Below are 15934 nucleotides of genomic sequence, written 5' to 3'. Positions count from 1 at the left end.
AGTTCACATGAAATGGACATCCTAGGCCAGAAAGTAACTTTTAAACAACTGTTGTCTGATTAACTTGTATAATCCAATATGGTAGCCACTAACCGTATGTAGTTTCTAAGCCCTTAAAATGTAACTGGCTCAAATTAGGATGTGCCTAAATTTAAAATGCATACCAGATTTTAAAATTTAGTACCTCCCAAAAATCTAAAATATTTATTATAATTTTTAAAGATGATTACATATTTAAATGATAATTTGTACACATGGAGTTAAGTGAAATATGTTATACATTTTACCTGTTTATTTTTCTCTTTTGATGTGGCAATTGAAAAATTTTAAATTACATAATGGCTCACATTATACTATTGAACAGCACTGTTAGAGTCTATATTCTCAGAAAACAAACATCTGTAACAAAAGACACATAAAATATGTCCATGTATTTGGAAATTTAAAACATGTATTTCTGTAAGTCATGGGTCAAGTAAAAAAAAAAAATCACAATTGATATTTAAAAATACTTAGAATTGAACAATAGTGAAATTGCTACATAACAAACCTTACAGAATATACTTAAAGCAGAATGGATAAACCAATTGTGGTATAGTTTAGAATATAATACAGATAAAGAAATGAATGCTTTTCAGCTACATGCACCATAACGGACAAATCCCAGAACCATAATCTTGAGCACAAAGAAAAAAAAATTGGGTAACCCTTATAGTATGATTTTATTTCTATGAAGATATACGCAAACTCTAACTTTTTTAAGGACTGTAAACAAGTCGGTAAAATTATAAAGTGAAGCAAAGAAACATCAGGTGTTCTCTACAGGTTTTTATAGATGCTCTTTATCCATCTGAAGAAGTTCTCTTCTATTCCTAGTTTGCTGAGAACCACAAAATGCAAGCTGGTGGTTTCCTCCACAGAATGAGGCACTGTGGTGGAAATATGGAGAAACACAAAGGGACTTCAAAGCTAATGGCAGGGTTCTATTTTCTAAACTGAGGGGTTGACACATAGATGTTCATCGTAGTGTACTTCTTCGTACTTTACACCTATGTTCACTTCCTCTTTATCTATTCAGTATTTATTTAAAAATAGTGATTAAAGCCTGAGCACATGCATGTGGAGGAAAAGGAATTAAAAGGAAAGACTAAGGTGAAGGGCCAGGCAGGTGACCAGTAGGGTAGAGTTGACTGTCAGCTATGCACACTAGGGACAAGGCAGTGTCATTGGGCCCTGGAAGCACAGAGGTGAATTAGGAAGGCAGGATCCCTGTCCAAATGAGAGGGTGCACCAATTCTCAAAATCCAATGCTCAAAATCCAGTAATGTAAAAGAAAAACTTATCTTGCTGAGTGTGAGGTGCATCCAGCAGGTTCTGACCCTTGCTCAGCAGTCTCCAGGCTAAGGAAAAGGAGGTGAAGCAGAAGAAACAAAGGGGAGCAAGGACAGCACAAGTGGGATTGCACTAGAAACCTCATTTCTGGCTTTCCTCCAAATACTCAGCCATTCCTGTGGGCCTTGCAGACTCGTCTTCCTGTACTTGTCATTTAAATGTTTGGGCTACTCAGCACTTTTTCCTTTCTCCTGTTTCTCTAGATGATCTTATCCACTCCTATGCTTCAAATGCAAACTAGATGCTGACAACTCCCAAACTTTATCTCTGGCTCAGATCTCGTCTCCGTATTCTCTTGAGTATCTGACTCATGAATCCAACTCACCATCTGACTGCTCTACTTTTATATTTCAGAGACATCCCAAACTTAACATATCTGTAATCTCAGAGTTTAAAGTGCTAGAGTTTATTTTGTTTTGTTTAGGCTATGTGTCACCTGTTGGTTTGCTCCCCATGTTTTGTTCCAGGGTGTAGCTCAAGGAGCAATTCTTACCCAGGAATGCTACTTTAGTGGCAGATGGAAAAGGGAGAGAGGACCGAATCCTAACCACTAGATCACCAGGGAGCGTCTGGCAGATGGAAAAGAAAAATCTCCAAAACATTGGGTCTGTTAAAGCTTCTACTCAGAATTGGTGCACTCTCTCACATTTCAGTGGCAAGAACAAGTCGAGTGGCCAAGTCTGATCACGGTCAGGCATCTCACTGGGAGGTGTGCACCTGGCACCGAGCGGAGCCCATCAAAATTCTGAAATTCCCCCCCTGGAAGCCACTTTGAGGACCTCTATCCTGGAGGCAGGGGATATTCCTTGCTTACATTGAGGTTCATTTTTGTTGCTGGGTAGTATTTCATTGTATGGCTATACCACAATTTGATCAACTCACAGGTTGTTTCACAGGTTTGGGCTCTTACAAATGAAGCTACTATCAATACCTCTGTACAAGTTTTTATATAGATAATCCCTTTAATTCCTCCTGAGTAAAACACTGGGGTAGCAAGTAAGTATAATGCTTAACTTTTTAAGAAATTTCCAAACTGTTTCCCAAAGAGGTTGTACTGTTTTATATTCCAATGAGCTGGGTATGAAAATTCATTTCTCTACATCCTTGTCAACTTTATGCTCAGACTTTTTAATTCTAGACATTGAAGGTGTGTAGTAGTATCTCACCATGGCTTTAATTTGCATTTCCCTAATGACTAATGATGTTAAGTGTCCTTTTGTGTACTTATTGACCACCTATATGTCTTCATTGGTGAAGCTGGTGAAGTGTCTGTTCAAATATGACAGAGTTTCTGAAGTTCTTTACATATTCTGGAAACAAGGCCTTTATGAGACATATATTTTGCAAATATATTATTCCAGTATACAGTTTGTCTTTTCATTCTCTAAGCTGTCCTTTAAGAAACAGAAGTCTTAATTTTAATGAAGTTCAATTTATCAACGTTATTTTTTTTTCTTTTGTGGAGTGTTCTTTTGGTGTAGAATCCAAGAAATCTTTGCCCAACTCAAGCTCATAAATGTTGTTCTTCCATGTCTTCTTTAAGAAATTTATGATTTTAGGTTTTATATTTAGATCTTTATTTTGAATTTATATAAATATATTTCATAGTATGAATCAAAGTTCATTTTTCACATACGTATATACAATTATTCCAATACCAATGGTTTCAAAATACTATCTTTTTTCCAATGAATTGTTTTAGTACACATGTAGAAAATCAATAAACCATATACATGTGCCTATTTCTGGATTCTCTATTCGTTCCACTGATCAACTTGTCCTATTAAATATGTAGCTTTACAAGTCTTGAAGTCAGGTAGTGACTATACAGGTTTCTTCCCAAAGTTGCTTTGCTTATTCTAGGCCCTTTGCATTTCCATGTGAATTTTAGAATTAGCTTGTTAATTTCTACAATAAGTTCTATTGGAATTTTTGTGATTGCCCTGAATCTTTTCTTTTCTTTTTTTATGATACAGAGATAGAGAGAGAGAGAAAGAGAGAGAGAGAGAGAGAGAGAAAGAGAGGAGGGGCAGAGGAAGAGGGAGGGGCTCATCTCCTGACCCTGAGATCATGACGTGAGACTAAATCAAGAGTCTGATCCTTAACTGACCAAGCCACCTAAGTGTCCCAACCCACTTATCATTTTGAAATGAATTTCTTTATTCCTAGTAATATTCTTTGGTCTAAAATCTACTTTACATGATATCTACAGTATTTCAGCTTTCTTTTGATTAGCATCAACTTGGTGGTTTTTTTTCATTGTTTTACTTTTAAATTATTTGTGTCATTACATTTAAAATAAATTTCCTACAGGCAGTTTATAGCTGAATCTTACTTTTTCTTATACAGTCTTATACAAAGATTCTTATATAATCTTCATCTTTTAATTGGAATGTTTAGACAACTTACATTTAATTCAGTTGTTGATATGGTTAGCCTTAAATCTATCCTCTTGCTATGTGTCTCCTATGTGCCTCATCTGTTGTGTGCTTTCCCTCTTTTTTCTGCCTTCTTTTGGATTTTGCATATGTCTTAAGATTCAACTTTATCCACTTTTTTGGCTGTTTAGCTATAAATTTTTTGTCTAGTTTTATTTTAGTATTTGCTATAGGAGTAATAAGGGCCATCTTTAACTTAACACAGTTGCAGTAGACTGAATAATTTCCTTCAAAGATATCCATGTCCTCATCTACAGAGTCTGTATGTTACTTTATATGCCAAAAGAGACTTTGCAGATGTGATTAAGAGTCTTGACATGGGGAGATTATCTTGGATTATTTGGTTGTGCCCTAAAGGTAATTACCAAGGCCTTTATAAGAAAGAGGAGAATGCATTAATGTAGAGGAAGGTGATGATGTGACAAAGGAAGCAAAGACTGGATTCATGTGGCTAGGATGCAAAGACTGCCAGAATGTCAGCAGCCTCTTAAAGCTGGAAGAAGCAAGGAATGGGCTTGCCCCTGGAACTTCCAGAAAGAACGTGCCCTAGGGACACCTTGATTTTAGTCCCTTAATACTCCTATGGACTTCTGACTTGCAAAACTGTAAGATAAAAAATTTGTGATGTTTTAAGCTGTTAGATTGGCGGCAATTTGTAATAGCAGCAATAGAAAACTAATGCCATGGTCTACTTTCAAGTGCTATTATACAACTTTAGGTATGAGATTAGAATCTTATAATAGTAAACTTAATCAAATAAGGAACGGCAGTTGATGGAAACTGAAGTAGCACTTGACCGGGTTTTTAAAATACCAGTATACAGAATGGATGTGGCTGGCTATGCACTTGTTAGAAGTAGCAGACAGCACAGTCTTGGCAATTTGGTCCATTTTATTTCTTAAGCCCGGTTTCTTATTTGAAAAGAGGCCTTACTGATTAGAAAATTCCAACAGGTATTTTCAGATGGGTGCCTGTCAGTACACTAGAAGTTACCTTTTTTGTGTGTGAAATGAGTGGTAGAGTATTTAGATGCTCAAATTTCAGCCTCTCTGAAGACAAATATAATTTAGATACAACCAAAGTGGAATCCATTCCATATACATTCCTCTGATGAACTGTGTACAAAACGCCACTGCTGTTAACATGTTTCCTTTTAGAATAAAACCTGAAAGTCTAGATTATAGATACTAAAATAGAGTAGACCAAGGTTTAAACAATGTTAAGGAAATGATAATTATTTACTGGATTTTCAGAGTTATAAAGTTCCCTATGACATTTCCACAAAGTCTAAGGTGTTTTGAATGAACTCTTTAAAAAATCATGGACTTAAAGTCTGCAGTGGTAAGTCTGCTTGATTTACCTATGGCTCTAGAAAAGAGAAGGGCTTTCAGATCGCTTTGATTCCTTTTGAGCCTCTGACCCAGACTCTGAGACTTTTGTGTGATTCTTTAGTAGGACAAAGCAGAAAGAATAATCATATGTGATTGTACAAATACTTACTGCCCTTAATTAGCATGAAATGGGCATTGAGTAATGTAAACAGAGATGATTATATGTGTGAAAAAGATAATCCCAATTCTAAAAACAAAAATCACACTTTCACACTATACCCATTGTTCAGGAATACAAAACCATTTAAGTCACTGATGATGAAAAACAAGCTTGTGTTCAAAGAAACTAAAAGGGATCAGTTTTGACTCTTGTGAGCCTTTCTGCTAGAAATCTAGAGGAATGATAAGAAATAAAACATTGTTAGATGCATATTCCATATTTTTCCATGTTGTAAAAAGTTGAAAATGTATAGCCATTTTTGAATATTATAGAGACATCTAATTTCCTCTTCTGAACCCATTCTGGAGGTAAAAATGCCTTAGATTTATAGGAAACAATACAGATTTAGGTCCTAAATTTGGATATTACTAAGAATCTGACAAAGGATCCCACCTCTGATTTTTGACAAGTCAGGACTTTCTGGACTTGAGAGAAACATCTAACTTTAAATCATGCAATCAGTGGTTTCATAGGGATTAAATTAATTCTCATCCATACATCTATCTATCCAGCAAATATCCATTACGTGTCAGGCATTTTAGTCTCTAGGGATTGATTCTTTCTCGCCATTTTTTTGTTGATACACCTAAGGCAATTGACTGAATTTTAGAAGAAACAAGATTCCAAAGTAGTAAATGACCATCTAAAGTGAGAGAATTCATCAGCAATTCTGGCTCACGCTCATATCAGCCTTGAGCTCTCTGCAGTGGTATGCTGTCTTTGCTTTTTATATTTGAGAGGGAGGTGTGGCTATCTGCAGCACTCTACCCTGCAGTTTCATGAAATATTGCTTAAAAATAACGTTTCTGGAGTTGGCACAATAGGCAAATTAGGATCTCTCTCAATTAGGAGTATTTATTTTTAAAATTTTAACTTTTAAATTCTTAGACCCGAAAGAAAATGAGAATCTAATTCCTTACATACATGCAAAAATCTAGATTCCCTTAATTGTAGTTAAAAACGTAACTGCAAACAAATGTCAAACCATAATGCCAAATGACAGCTTTAAATTCTATTTCACAAGTTGTTCTTTTAGAGATGTCTTCACATTGTCAATCAAAGAGATAATTTTGATTTTGCCACAACTCCTGCCTTAGTTAAAAGCAGTTAACTCTCTGGTATCATAAGAAGTTTGGCAAGCCTCTTGTTCTGAGAGCTGCTGACAGATAGGAAATCAGAGAAAGAGGTGAGTTTTGGGGGGGAATAATAATGTTCTTTATTTTAGAATGATGTTACTTGGAACATTTTGTTTCATAATACTTTCAACTAATAGGATAGCATCCAAATTGAATCACTCATGGTCTAATCTTTACAACTTGAAGAGTAAAGCAGAAAATATTGGATTGAATAGACATTTAATAAATAGCTACATCACCAATGTAGGGTGTAAACATTAATGAGATATGATGCTTTAAGGGGTTAGCAACCTAAGAAAAGAAGAAAGTGAGGGAATACATTTTCTTAGCACTTATATCCTACCAGGCACAATATTAGATACTTCAGTCTTCATGAGAAGATAGCTATTATTAGTATACCCATTTTACAGATAAGGAAAATGATCCTTAAAGTGGCTGAGTTGTCCAAATTTGATACTGGTCAAGTTGAGAGTTAAACCTATTTGCCTAACTCTACAGTCCGTTTTTTAAACTTAAGCCACAGTACCAGGAGGTAACAGACTCTTTCTACACTGCTTCTGAATCTTTTCAGATTCAAAGCAACTTTTTAGAAGATTTTATTTATTTGTCACAGAGAGAGAGAAAGAGAGAGAAAGCACAAGCAGCGGAGGCAGCAGGCAGAGGGAGAAGCAGGTTCCTCACCAAGCAGGGAGCTCGATTCAGGACTCGATCTCACAACCCCAGGATCATGACCTGAGCCAAAGGCAGACACCCAGCTGACTGAGCCACCCAGGCAGGCATCTACATTTCTCATTTTTTTAACCTTCATGAAAATATGACAAGCCTCATTAAAGGAACTGAACAGTAAGTTTCTCTTGGTCTAGAATGTGTTGTGAAATATTATTCTATTTTCATTCTGAAGATATAGCTCCATTTCTGATTTTACCAAGACACCAGAGAGTAGAAGACAAAAGTCACCATCTTATATTTATTGAGTGAATGGAAGAATCCTGAAAGAGTAGAGAGGTGGAGTAAGAAAGCAAGAGGGTGGGGAGAGGAGACAGAAAGAGAACACTCAGGGTTCTGCTGATTTTCTCAGGGATGGGAGTCCCCTGAAGGCTCAGTGTTAACAGCAGGGTTGAGAAAGAAGTCACACAGAGAGGAGCTGACAAAACAGCCTTTCAAGACAGATGCTGAGGGAACTGTAGTGGAGGGAACATGGGTAATGAGATTAGACACAGCAGAGCTTGATTACGATCTTTGCCAATTATGTGACCCTGAGTGAGAGACTTAGCTTTGCTTAACCTCTTTCCTTATGTAGAAAATGTGGGAAAATGACCTGCTTCACAGGTGGAAGTTCCCAGATCTGCTAACCATGCCTTTGGGCAAATTTGGAAATAACTTCCCCTCTGGGTTGGTAAGACAGAAGGCATGGTAAGGGGAGAAGGGAATGGCATACTTATGCAAGAACACTAAGCTTCTTCCCCTGTGGCATGTGGCGAGGACAGCAGAGTCTTGACTGGTTTGTAGATCCCTTACCCCTTCCACTGAGTGCCACATAAGGATGCCTCTCACTCAGGACATGATCCCAGAAGCCTTTAGAGGGCTCCCCACAATTGTGATACCTGTGGATTGTGTGTGAGAGACTTTGAGAGGGAGAAAGAGGGAGGTGAGGCTGGGGGAAAGGGAGATGGGAGAGAGAGCATGAGGAAGCACACGTTTAATTATGGGGTCATGTCACATATAGATGCTCCTGAGAAAAAACTGTTAGATTTTGTATATATTCCTCTGGGGTGAGGGTTTGTAGCTTTTGACTAAATAGGAACAAACAAACAAAAACCAAAGACAAAGAGTGAGAGGAGAGGATCTGGGAATTGGAAAGAAGTTAAGGTTACATGTGTGGGGCAGGGAGAGTAAAACCCTTCATTACAGTCTAAAAGATACCCTTCTGAAGGGATAGGGAGCACTTAAGTAAACTTCAATTAAAACAGATAAAGAGGGGCCCCCCGGGTGGCTCAGTTGGTTAGCCCTGCATTGGGCTCCTCACTCATGGGGTGGTGGGTTGGGGGGGTCTGCATCTCAAACCTCCCTCTGCCTCTTCCCAACTTGTGCGCCTTCTTGTGCTCTCGCGCTCCTGCGTGCTCACTCTCTCTCAAATACATAAGTAAATAAATCTTAAAAAAAAAAAAATTGAGTTAGGCAGATAAAGAGATACAGACGTATATTATTTATTTCACAGAAGAAATCACACCTAAGCAACCTGCACCTAACTTCGGTTACAACTAAGCTTTTCTTCCAACAAATGCTCTTCACTAATCCCATCCTGCTATTGGCAAGTCAGTCAAATAAGTATTTTCCTATAGTTCTTGGAATTTACCAAGATGGTGCTAATACAGCTCTTGGGAATGCAGAGAGTACGAGAGCTGTCACAGACAGCTGTGGGTTTCGGCACTCTGGTTGTAGCCCACATGTTAGTGCATAAATTTCTCTTAAGTGTTATGTGTGGGCAGTTTCCAAGCTTAAACACATATGTCCTTATAAAACGTTATTTGTAAGTTAGTTATAGGGAATTCCAAACACATTTTACCATAGAAATAATTTTCTACAAAAATGGAATCAGGCCTGCAGGCCAGCCAACAGAACCCTGTTTAATCCACTGTAGGCCTGAAGCACTGTCACAAATGTACAGTCTGAGCAGAGTTCTAGCTCTGCCTGATGAGACCTCCCAGTCCAGAAGCATGAGAGCAGAAAGCTCTTTGTATAGAATTGAGAAAACTGCTCCCTTTTCTCTGGCGCCATCCACTGTGCCTTCTTCCTGTTCCACCCAGGAGATGTCTCTCTCCAGCCTCAGGGTGTCTGTGACCAAGCTGACCAGACCTCGACCCCCAGCATCCGTGATCTCTAAGGACCTACTTTCCCTCCTTCCAGGGGAGCCTCGTCTCCTAAAAGAGCTTCCTGAGTGTGGGGAAGAAAGCAATGCATAATAGAGTAATTTGTCCTAATACTTCAACTACTTCCTAGTTACCATTTCCCTTCCTGCCCCCAATTCAGTTCTACCCCTTTTTCCCTTGGGGTCAGTTTTGGCTTTTGATGTCTTCCTTTTCTCCTCTTCTGAATCTACACTGCATCTGAACTGCGCCTTTCTCATACTGGTCCCATGGGAGCTTTGGCAGGGGTTCTATACCAGGAGAGCTGAGGGAAGAGCGATGTGCACATGAGTCTGTCCAAGCTTACAGAAGCACATGCCATCACCCAGAGAAACTTGGGTTTTGGCCTTTGGAGAGCACATCTGGCAGCCTGGTGGGCTGCAAGTCTTTCCATGATGGTGTTTTGGGATATTGCTGTGTGGCAGAATTCCAGGCACCACCCTGTGCTACTAAACAAGCATCTCTGTGAATGTTAACAGTATCTCTATCACCTCTTCTTTGGAGGGACTTTTCACATCTCCATCTGCTTTAGGGACATCTCTATTTAGAGGTCCCTTTGGCAGTTCAAAGCAAAGCTTTACAGGGAACCTTGCTCAGTTGAGAGACAGTTTCCTGTTAAAGGGAAGAAAGTGGAGAAAGGAAAGCCAAGAGCATGCATGAAGCTAAGGAATGTCCGCAGTCAGGAGGGATGGAAAAGAACCAAACAGAGACAGGAAGGGGGCAGGTGAACAGATTGCCCCCACAGTGAAAGGAAGACTTGTATTATTTACATGTATAATGCCTAATTCATGTTTATAATATTTTGAAGTTTTCATTGATTTTGCTACTCCCTAGATGGGGAAGTTTTAGTATCACAGAACTATCCATTTTCTTAGTATTTTTAAAATTTTTCTTTAAAGTTAAAATTATAGTCTTTAGTTTCAAATGAGATTTTCATATATCTTTGATAAACATAAAAATATACTGCCTATTGTATATTGATGGTTTTAAAAAATTTTCTTATCTTGTTCTATTTTAGGCATACCAGATTGCTTAAAAAGAGGATTCTTTGATTGGCTTGTCAACAAAAATTTCAAGGTAGGTTTGGACAGAAGTGTCAAAAGCTTCCAAAGGATCATTATTCTTCAAGATACCTTTTTTTTTTTTTTTTAAGATTTTATTTATTTATTTCACAGACAGAGATCACAAGCAGGCAGAGAAAGAAGGGGAAGCAGGCTCCTTGCCAAGCAGAAAGTCCGATGCAGGGCTTGATCCCAGGACTGTGGGATCATGACCTGAGCCGAAGGCAGAGGCTTTAACCCATTGAGCCACCCAGGAGGCCCCAAGATATCTTTTTAACTTGGCTTTCTTTTTTTTCTTTTTTTTTTTTTTAATATTTTTAAAGATTTATTTATTTGAGACACAGAGTATATGGCGAGGGGGCAGAGGAAGAAGGAGAGAAGACTACTCCTTGCGTAGCATGGAGCCTGATGCAATGCGAGGCTCCATCCCAGGACCCCAAGATCATGACCCTGAGGTCATGACCTGAGTTAAATCAAGACTTGAATGCTTAACCACCTAAGCCATCCAGGCACTCCTAACTTGGCTTTCATATATCCCTTTTGGTTCAAAATGGAGTGAACTCTGGCTATTTTGCCACTATCCAGTTGGTCCAGACATTTAAATAACCTGCACAAAGGCAAGAGGTGGGAGCTGAAGATTTTTATTTTTCTCCTGTCTATTAGGCTTAACCACATATGAAGTCCTTTCATTAGTATCAAAACAGTAAATGACCTGAGTTGTTCCCACTATCGCCACACCTTCTCCACTCAGCATCAGAATGATCTTGCCACAGTGTCACTCCTCTGCTAAAATCCCTTCAATGGTTTCTTTTCATTGCACTGTATGTAATACACAACTCTCAAAGGCCTGGGAGACCCTGCATGCTTTGGTCCTTGCTTCTCTCACTCACACTTGTTAGGCCTATAGTCATGCTGCCATTTCTGAGAACTCACCAAGCTTGCTCTTCGGGTGTAAAGCTCTTCCTGACTTTTGGCCTGGTTACTTTGACTTGTCTTCCTTTATATATCATCTTGGAAGTCACTTTTATGACTGCTCTTTCCAAATCAGGTCCCCTTTCTATCAGTCTCTGCTACTATACCCTTCTACTTATTTTATATCCATTATCACAATCTATAATTATTATAATTACTACTCACTTTTTAAAACTGTGTCTCATTAGAATGTAAGCTTCCTGAGGACAGGGATGTTTCAGATTCACTATTATATCCCCAGGTTGCATAGTACCTGGCATATAGTGAATGTTCAACAAATAATTGTTGACTGATTAAATTACCCAAAGCAAGTCCTTCATTCCCTCAACAAATATTTGTTGAGTGAATACATGCTAGACTTTGAGGGTACAACAGAGGACAAGACAGACCAAATTTGAAGGTGGCCTAGGACAAAGAAAAAGGACAATAGGTTATGTGTAGGAATAATCCTATGATTATTGTATGATACATAAGCACATTTTTATTTGTTATGTGGCAGACTGTAAACTTAGTGTCACCTAGTCATTTGGTGAAATGACTAGGTAATATCATGCCTACTTCTGGATAGACTAAAGTGTAAAGAGCAAAGAAGAAAACAGGGCAAGTATATGAAAGAAAAAACGAGGAAAAGAAGGTGGTAGCTCAGTGATGTCTCTATTTTCTGAAAACTTAAAGAATTATCTTTCTCATTCAATACTTACAATGAGGGTAAGATGAGAACCATACTAAAATGTGGCAAAACATAATCATCTAGGTGAGTGTGTATTTCAAAGCAATCCTCCAAGGAAGTTCTATATTTATTCTAATGATGCCATCAATCCTCAAAACACTCATAAGACTGTCTTTTTTCAAATTGCAGCAAGAGATAATTTACTAACCATAGAGAAAAAATACAATTCATTTTTTATCCCACATGGTATTTCCCAGATTGGCTTCCTACCATATTCACTGGACTTGCTTTTTGAGATGGTTTTTAAAATCAAATTCATTCCTAAAGGGCAAAGATTCATCATACAGAGAAAATTCTAAAACATACGCTCTTCAGTCAATCCTCAGAAAAGAGTTCCAGAAATGTTTGAGCAAAGACAGGATCTTTTCAATGACCACTGTAAAGAAGATGGCATTAATTCTGATAAACAAGTAAATATAATTAATCTAACATCATTTGAAATGGGGTATTATAGGTAATATAGGAATATAAGAAAATTGTTCAGATAACCAAAGTTATAAGCAGAAGATTTAAAAAAAATTATTTATTTCATGGTGTCCTAGGACATATGATTCTGTACTTTTTATGTAGAGTATAAAACTGATTTTTATTTTTCTCACTCAGGGTCATCATCATGGCCACCAGTTATTAACCCATGTTAATAAATACAGGAACGTTCTAAGTTACTGATATGTGTTGGGCTGTCTCTATTGCATATTGGGTCAAATTGCAATGCTTTTCATGTTTTTGTTTAGATTTTGGGGTTTTTTTTCTTCCTATTCTGGACCAATCTTTCAGTTGCCATTTCTTCTTGTTATTAGTAAGCTTGGACCTTGCAAATATCCTGCTTATGAAATTGCTGTTTCTAATATACTATGGGCTGAGTGACTATGTAATTGTGAAAGGGCAGAGGTGGTGAAGAGTCCTATAACTATAAGGTATACCATCTTTGCAAGACACAGGTTGTTGGCATGGCTGAGTCAGGAAGAAATGGTGGGTGGCAATTAGCATTACAGTTGTTCATCTTATCCCAGGATGGACCAGAAATAAGACTTGTCCCCTATGAAGTGGACAGAACTCCTTCTAGCTTGGAGTTAGAGACAGATGTAACCCAGGGCAAAAAGTTGATAAGAATGTTCTAAGACAACTTAATTCTATGTAGACTTTTCCTTTGGGAGCAAATAGCTGCCTTTGTAAAGAATGAAAAAAAAGTTTATAAATCTTCTAAGTTAGAAAATGGTCTAATACTTATAAAATGAAATTAACAAAATAAAAAATAAACTAAAAAAAATTCTAGAAAAATGAAAAACGAATAGCCAATTTTGGATTCTGTACACATAGAGTGACAAAACTTGACAAAAAAAGCTATGACAAAAATTCTCGCCCTTATGGGACTTGTGTTCTTCTGGAATATAACAGTTATATCAATAAATGTAAATGGGATAATATCTCCCTTAAAGACTCCCAGATTTGACAAAAACTAATAAAATAAAAGCCCGACATGTGTAGTATATATCAGATATGCATTTAAAACTAAAGAACTTGAAAAGAATGAATAAAGACATACCAGGCAAATGAAAAAAAAATAAAGAAAGCAGGGTTGAGATATTAAGTATAAATAAGGTTAATTTAAAGACAAATTAACTGAGCAATAATATCTAGGGAGGTTAAATGAACATGCTTTTTAGTTTCCCGTTACTACCTGAATGTCAGAGGAGAGCCCTCAAGAAGAGGTTGTTGATAAGTAACAGAGAAGAAAAGTAGGAGCAAATGAAAGGAAAAAGTGATACAAAAAGATGTTTTTCTGTTGGAAAATGATAGAATCCACCAATTATTGGCCTAGGTGAAATTCAGTAGTATAAGATCACACATGGTCTTTTTGATACTTTTCAATAAAAATCTAACACCAAATATAATGTGGATTCCATCTCTACTTTCACTATATGACTTTGAGCATCTCATTTAACACATTTGGATTTCAGTTTAATCATCATCAAATGAAGTGGTGGGATGTGATGACCTTTCCCGTGAAATAAGTCCTAAATGCCGTAATTTCACTGTCATTAATATACATAAGACCTTGATATTTCAAATATATATGGAACACTGAGTTAAATAAGATATTTTTGGAAGAAATTGTTGTGGACTATACCTTTCATTTTTCAGTGTTACAACTTCTTCCTTTGTCTGAGTCAGAAGAGTTTTGGTTATCTGTAGTTCATTTTCTGCAAGGTTAATTCTTTTTTTCATGTCTTCTTCTTGTCTTTCTTTTGCAGTCAGTTCTTCCTGTAAAGTTTTATATATTTGTTGACAAGCCATTAAAGAATCCTCTTTCTCTTTAAGCAATCTGGTATGCCTAAAATGGAACAGGATTTTAAAAAAAGCTCACCAATACACATTAGACACTACATTTTTATGTTTATCAAAGATATGTGAAAATCTCATTTGAAATCAAAGACTGTAATTTTAACTTAAAAGAAAAATTTTTAAAATACTAAGAAAATAGATAGTTCTGTGATATTAAAACTTTCCCATCTAGGGAGAAGCAAAATAAATGAGCAACTTCAAGATATTACAAACATGAGTTAGGTATATGTGTAAATAAGATAGTAAGAAAAGTTAAATATATCTCAAATAAAATGTTATTTAAGGTATGGTTTCAAATTCAATGACTAAAAACATTAATTTAAAAATTTGCAATGTATACCGTGATTCAGAAATAATGGATTCAAACTTCAGTTTTCTAAGTTCTCTTTGACAGTCAGCAGCTTCATTAGATTTATTCCTAAGATAATATAAAAGGTTTAAATATTTTATTTCAAAATAGTTCAAGTATAAATGTTTTCCTTTTTTAAAAACATGTTTTTCCTTTATTACTTTTCTTTTCTTTATATTCTATTTGTGATTATGTATGCGTACTTCCTTGAGATTAGATATATAAAGTCAAGGGGTTTTGCTCTGCCAAAAAATCACCCAATCTGTTAGTCCAACAATGTGTTTTTCTATATCATTATTTTATTCATCTTTAGGAGAAATTTCTTAGCATCTTTATATTATTATTTCTTTAAAGAAATAAACATTTAGGTCACTTCTATGATGGCTAAGTAGGCCCCTGTCAGACTCATCTGCATACAAATAAAAAGTCTAAACTTTGAAGAACATTAAAAAAAGAAAAACCTCTATTCGAAGGCATTGGAAAGTGAACAAAAACAAGAAGATTTTGGAGGGAAGCTGACACTTGGAATGAGGTGATAGCATGGGGTCAGGGTTTGTGTGTGTGTGTGTGTATGTGTGTGTGTGTATGTGTGTTAATGATTTCAAACATGACAGTCCAGTGTGCATCATTTAGGGGAACTAACATTCTAATAGAAAACATAGTCTGGGGCACCTGGGTGGCTCAGTTGGTTGGGCGACTGCCTTTAGCTCAGGTCATGATCCCAGGGTGCTGGGATCGAGTCCCGCATCAAGCTCCCTGCTCAGTGGCGAGCCTGCTTCTCCCTCTCCCCTCTGCCTGCCTTTCTGCCTACTTGCGTCTCTGTCAAATAAATAAATAAATAAAATTTTAAAAAAAAGAAAATAAAAGAAAACATAGTCTGGCCTAAAGAATTAGTGCACAGTGTTCGGGTCAACCACAGTGCTGAAAAGTGAAGAGTGACTCAAAATAGGAGAGTCAAACACAGGAAGTCCCAATACTGCATACAGACGCTACACACACATCTGGCTGGGCTTTGAACTCTTCATGCACAGGGCATACTCCAATTAGGGTAAA

General features: G+C 37.0%; 1 protein-coding gene across 5 annotated transcripts in view; it reads right to left on the bottom strand.

The window, feature by feature from the left end:
* The window catches only part of LEKR1 (leucine, glutamate and lysine rich 1), a 186693-nt gene that overhangs the window by 41428 nt on the left and 129331 nt on the right, over window positions 1–15934 (bottom strand). For 4 of the 5 annotated variants that reach the window (XM_004755621.3, XM_045088554.1, XM_004755620.3 and 1 more), the window contains 2 exons: window positions 14873–14950; window positions 14318–14521 (listed from right to left, as the gene is read on the bottom strand). In XM_004755621.3, the coding sequence (XP_004755678.1) occupies window positions 14318–14521; window positions 14873–14950 (282 nt within the window). The remainder of the gene's footprint in view (window positions 1–14317; window positions 14522–14872; window positions 14951–15934) is intronic. The other variant, XM_045088553.1, reaches the window with a different exon arrangement.

The sequence above is a fragment of the Mustela putorius genome, unplaced genomic scaffold, assembly GCF_011764305.1.
Source record: "Mustela putorius furo isolate JIRA1106 unplaced genomic scaffold, ASM1176430v1.1 tig00003834_pilon_pilon_pilon, whole genome shotgun sequence".
NCBI lineage: Eukaryota > Metazoa > Chordata > Mammalia > Carnivora > Mustelidae > Mustela > Mustela putorius.
Note: the sequence above shows the minus strand (reverse complement) of the source record. Positions and strands in the feature narration are given on the sequence as shown.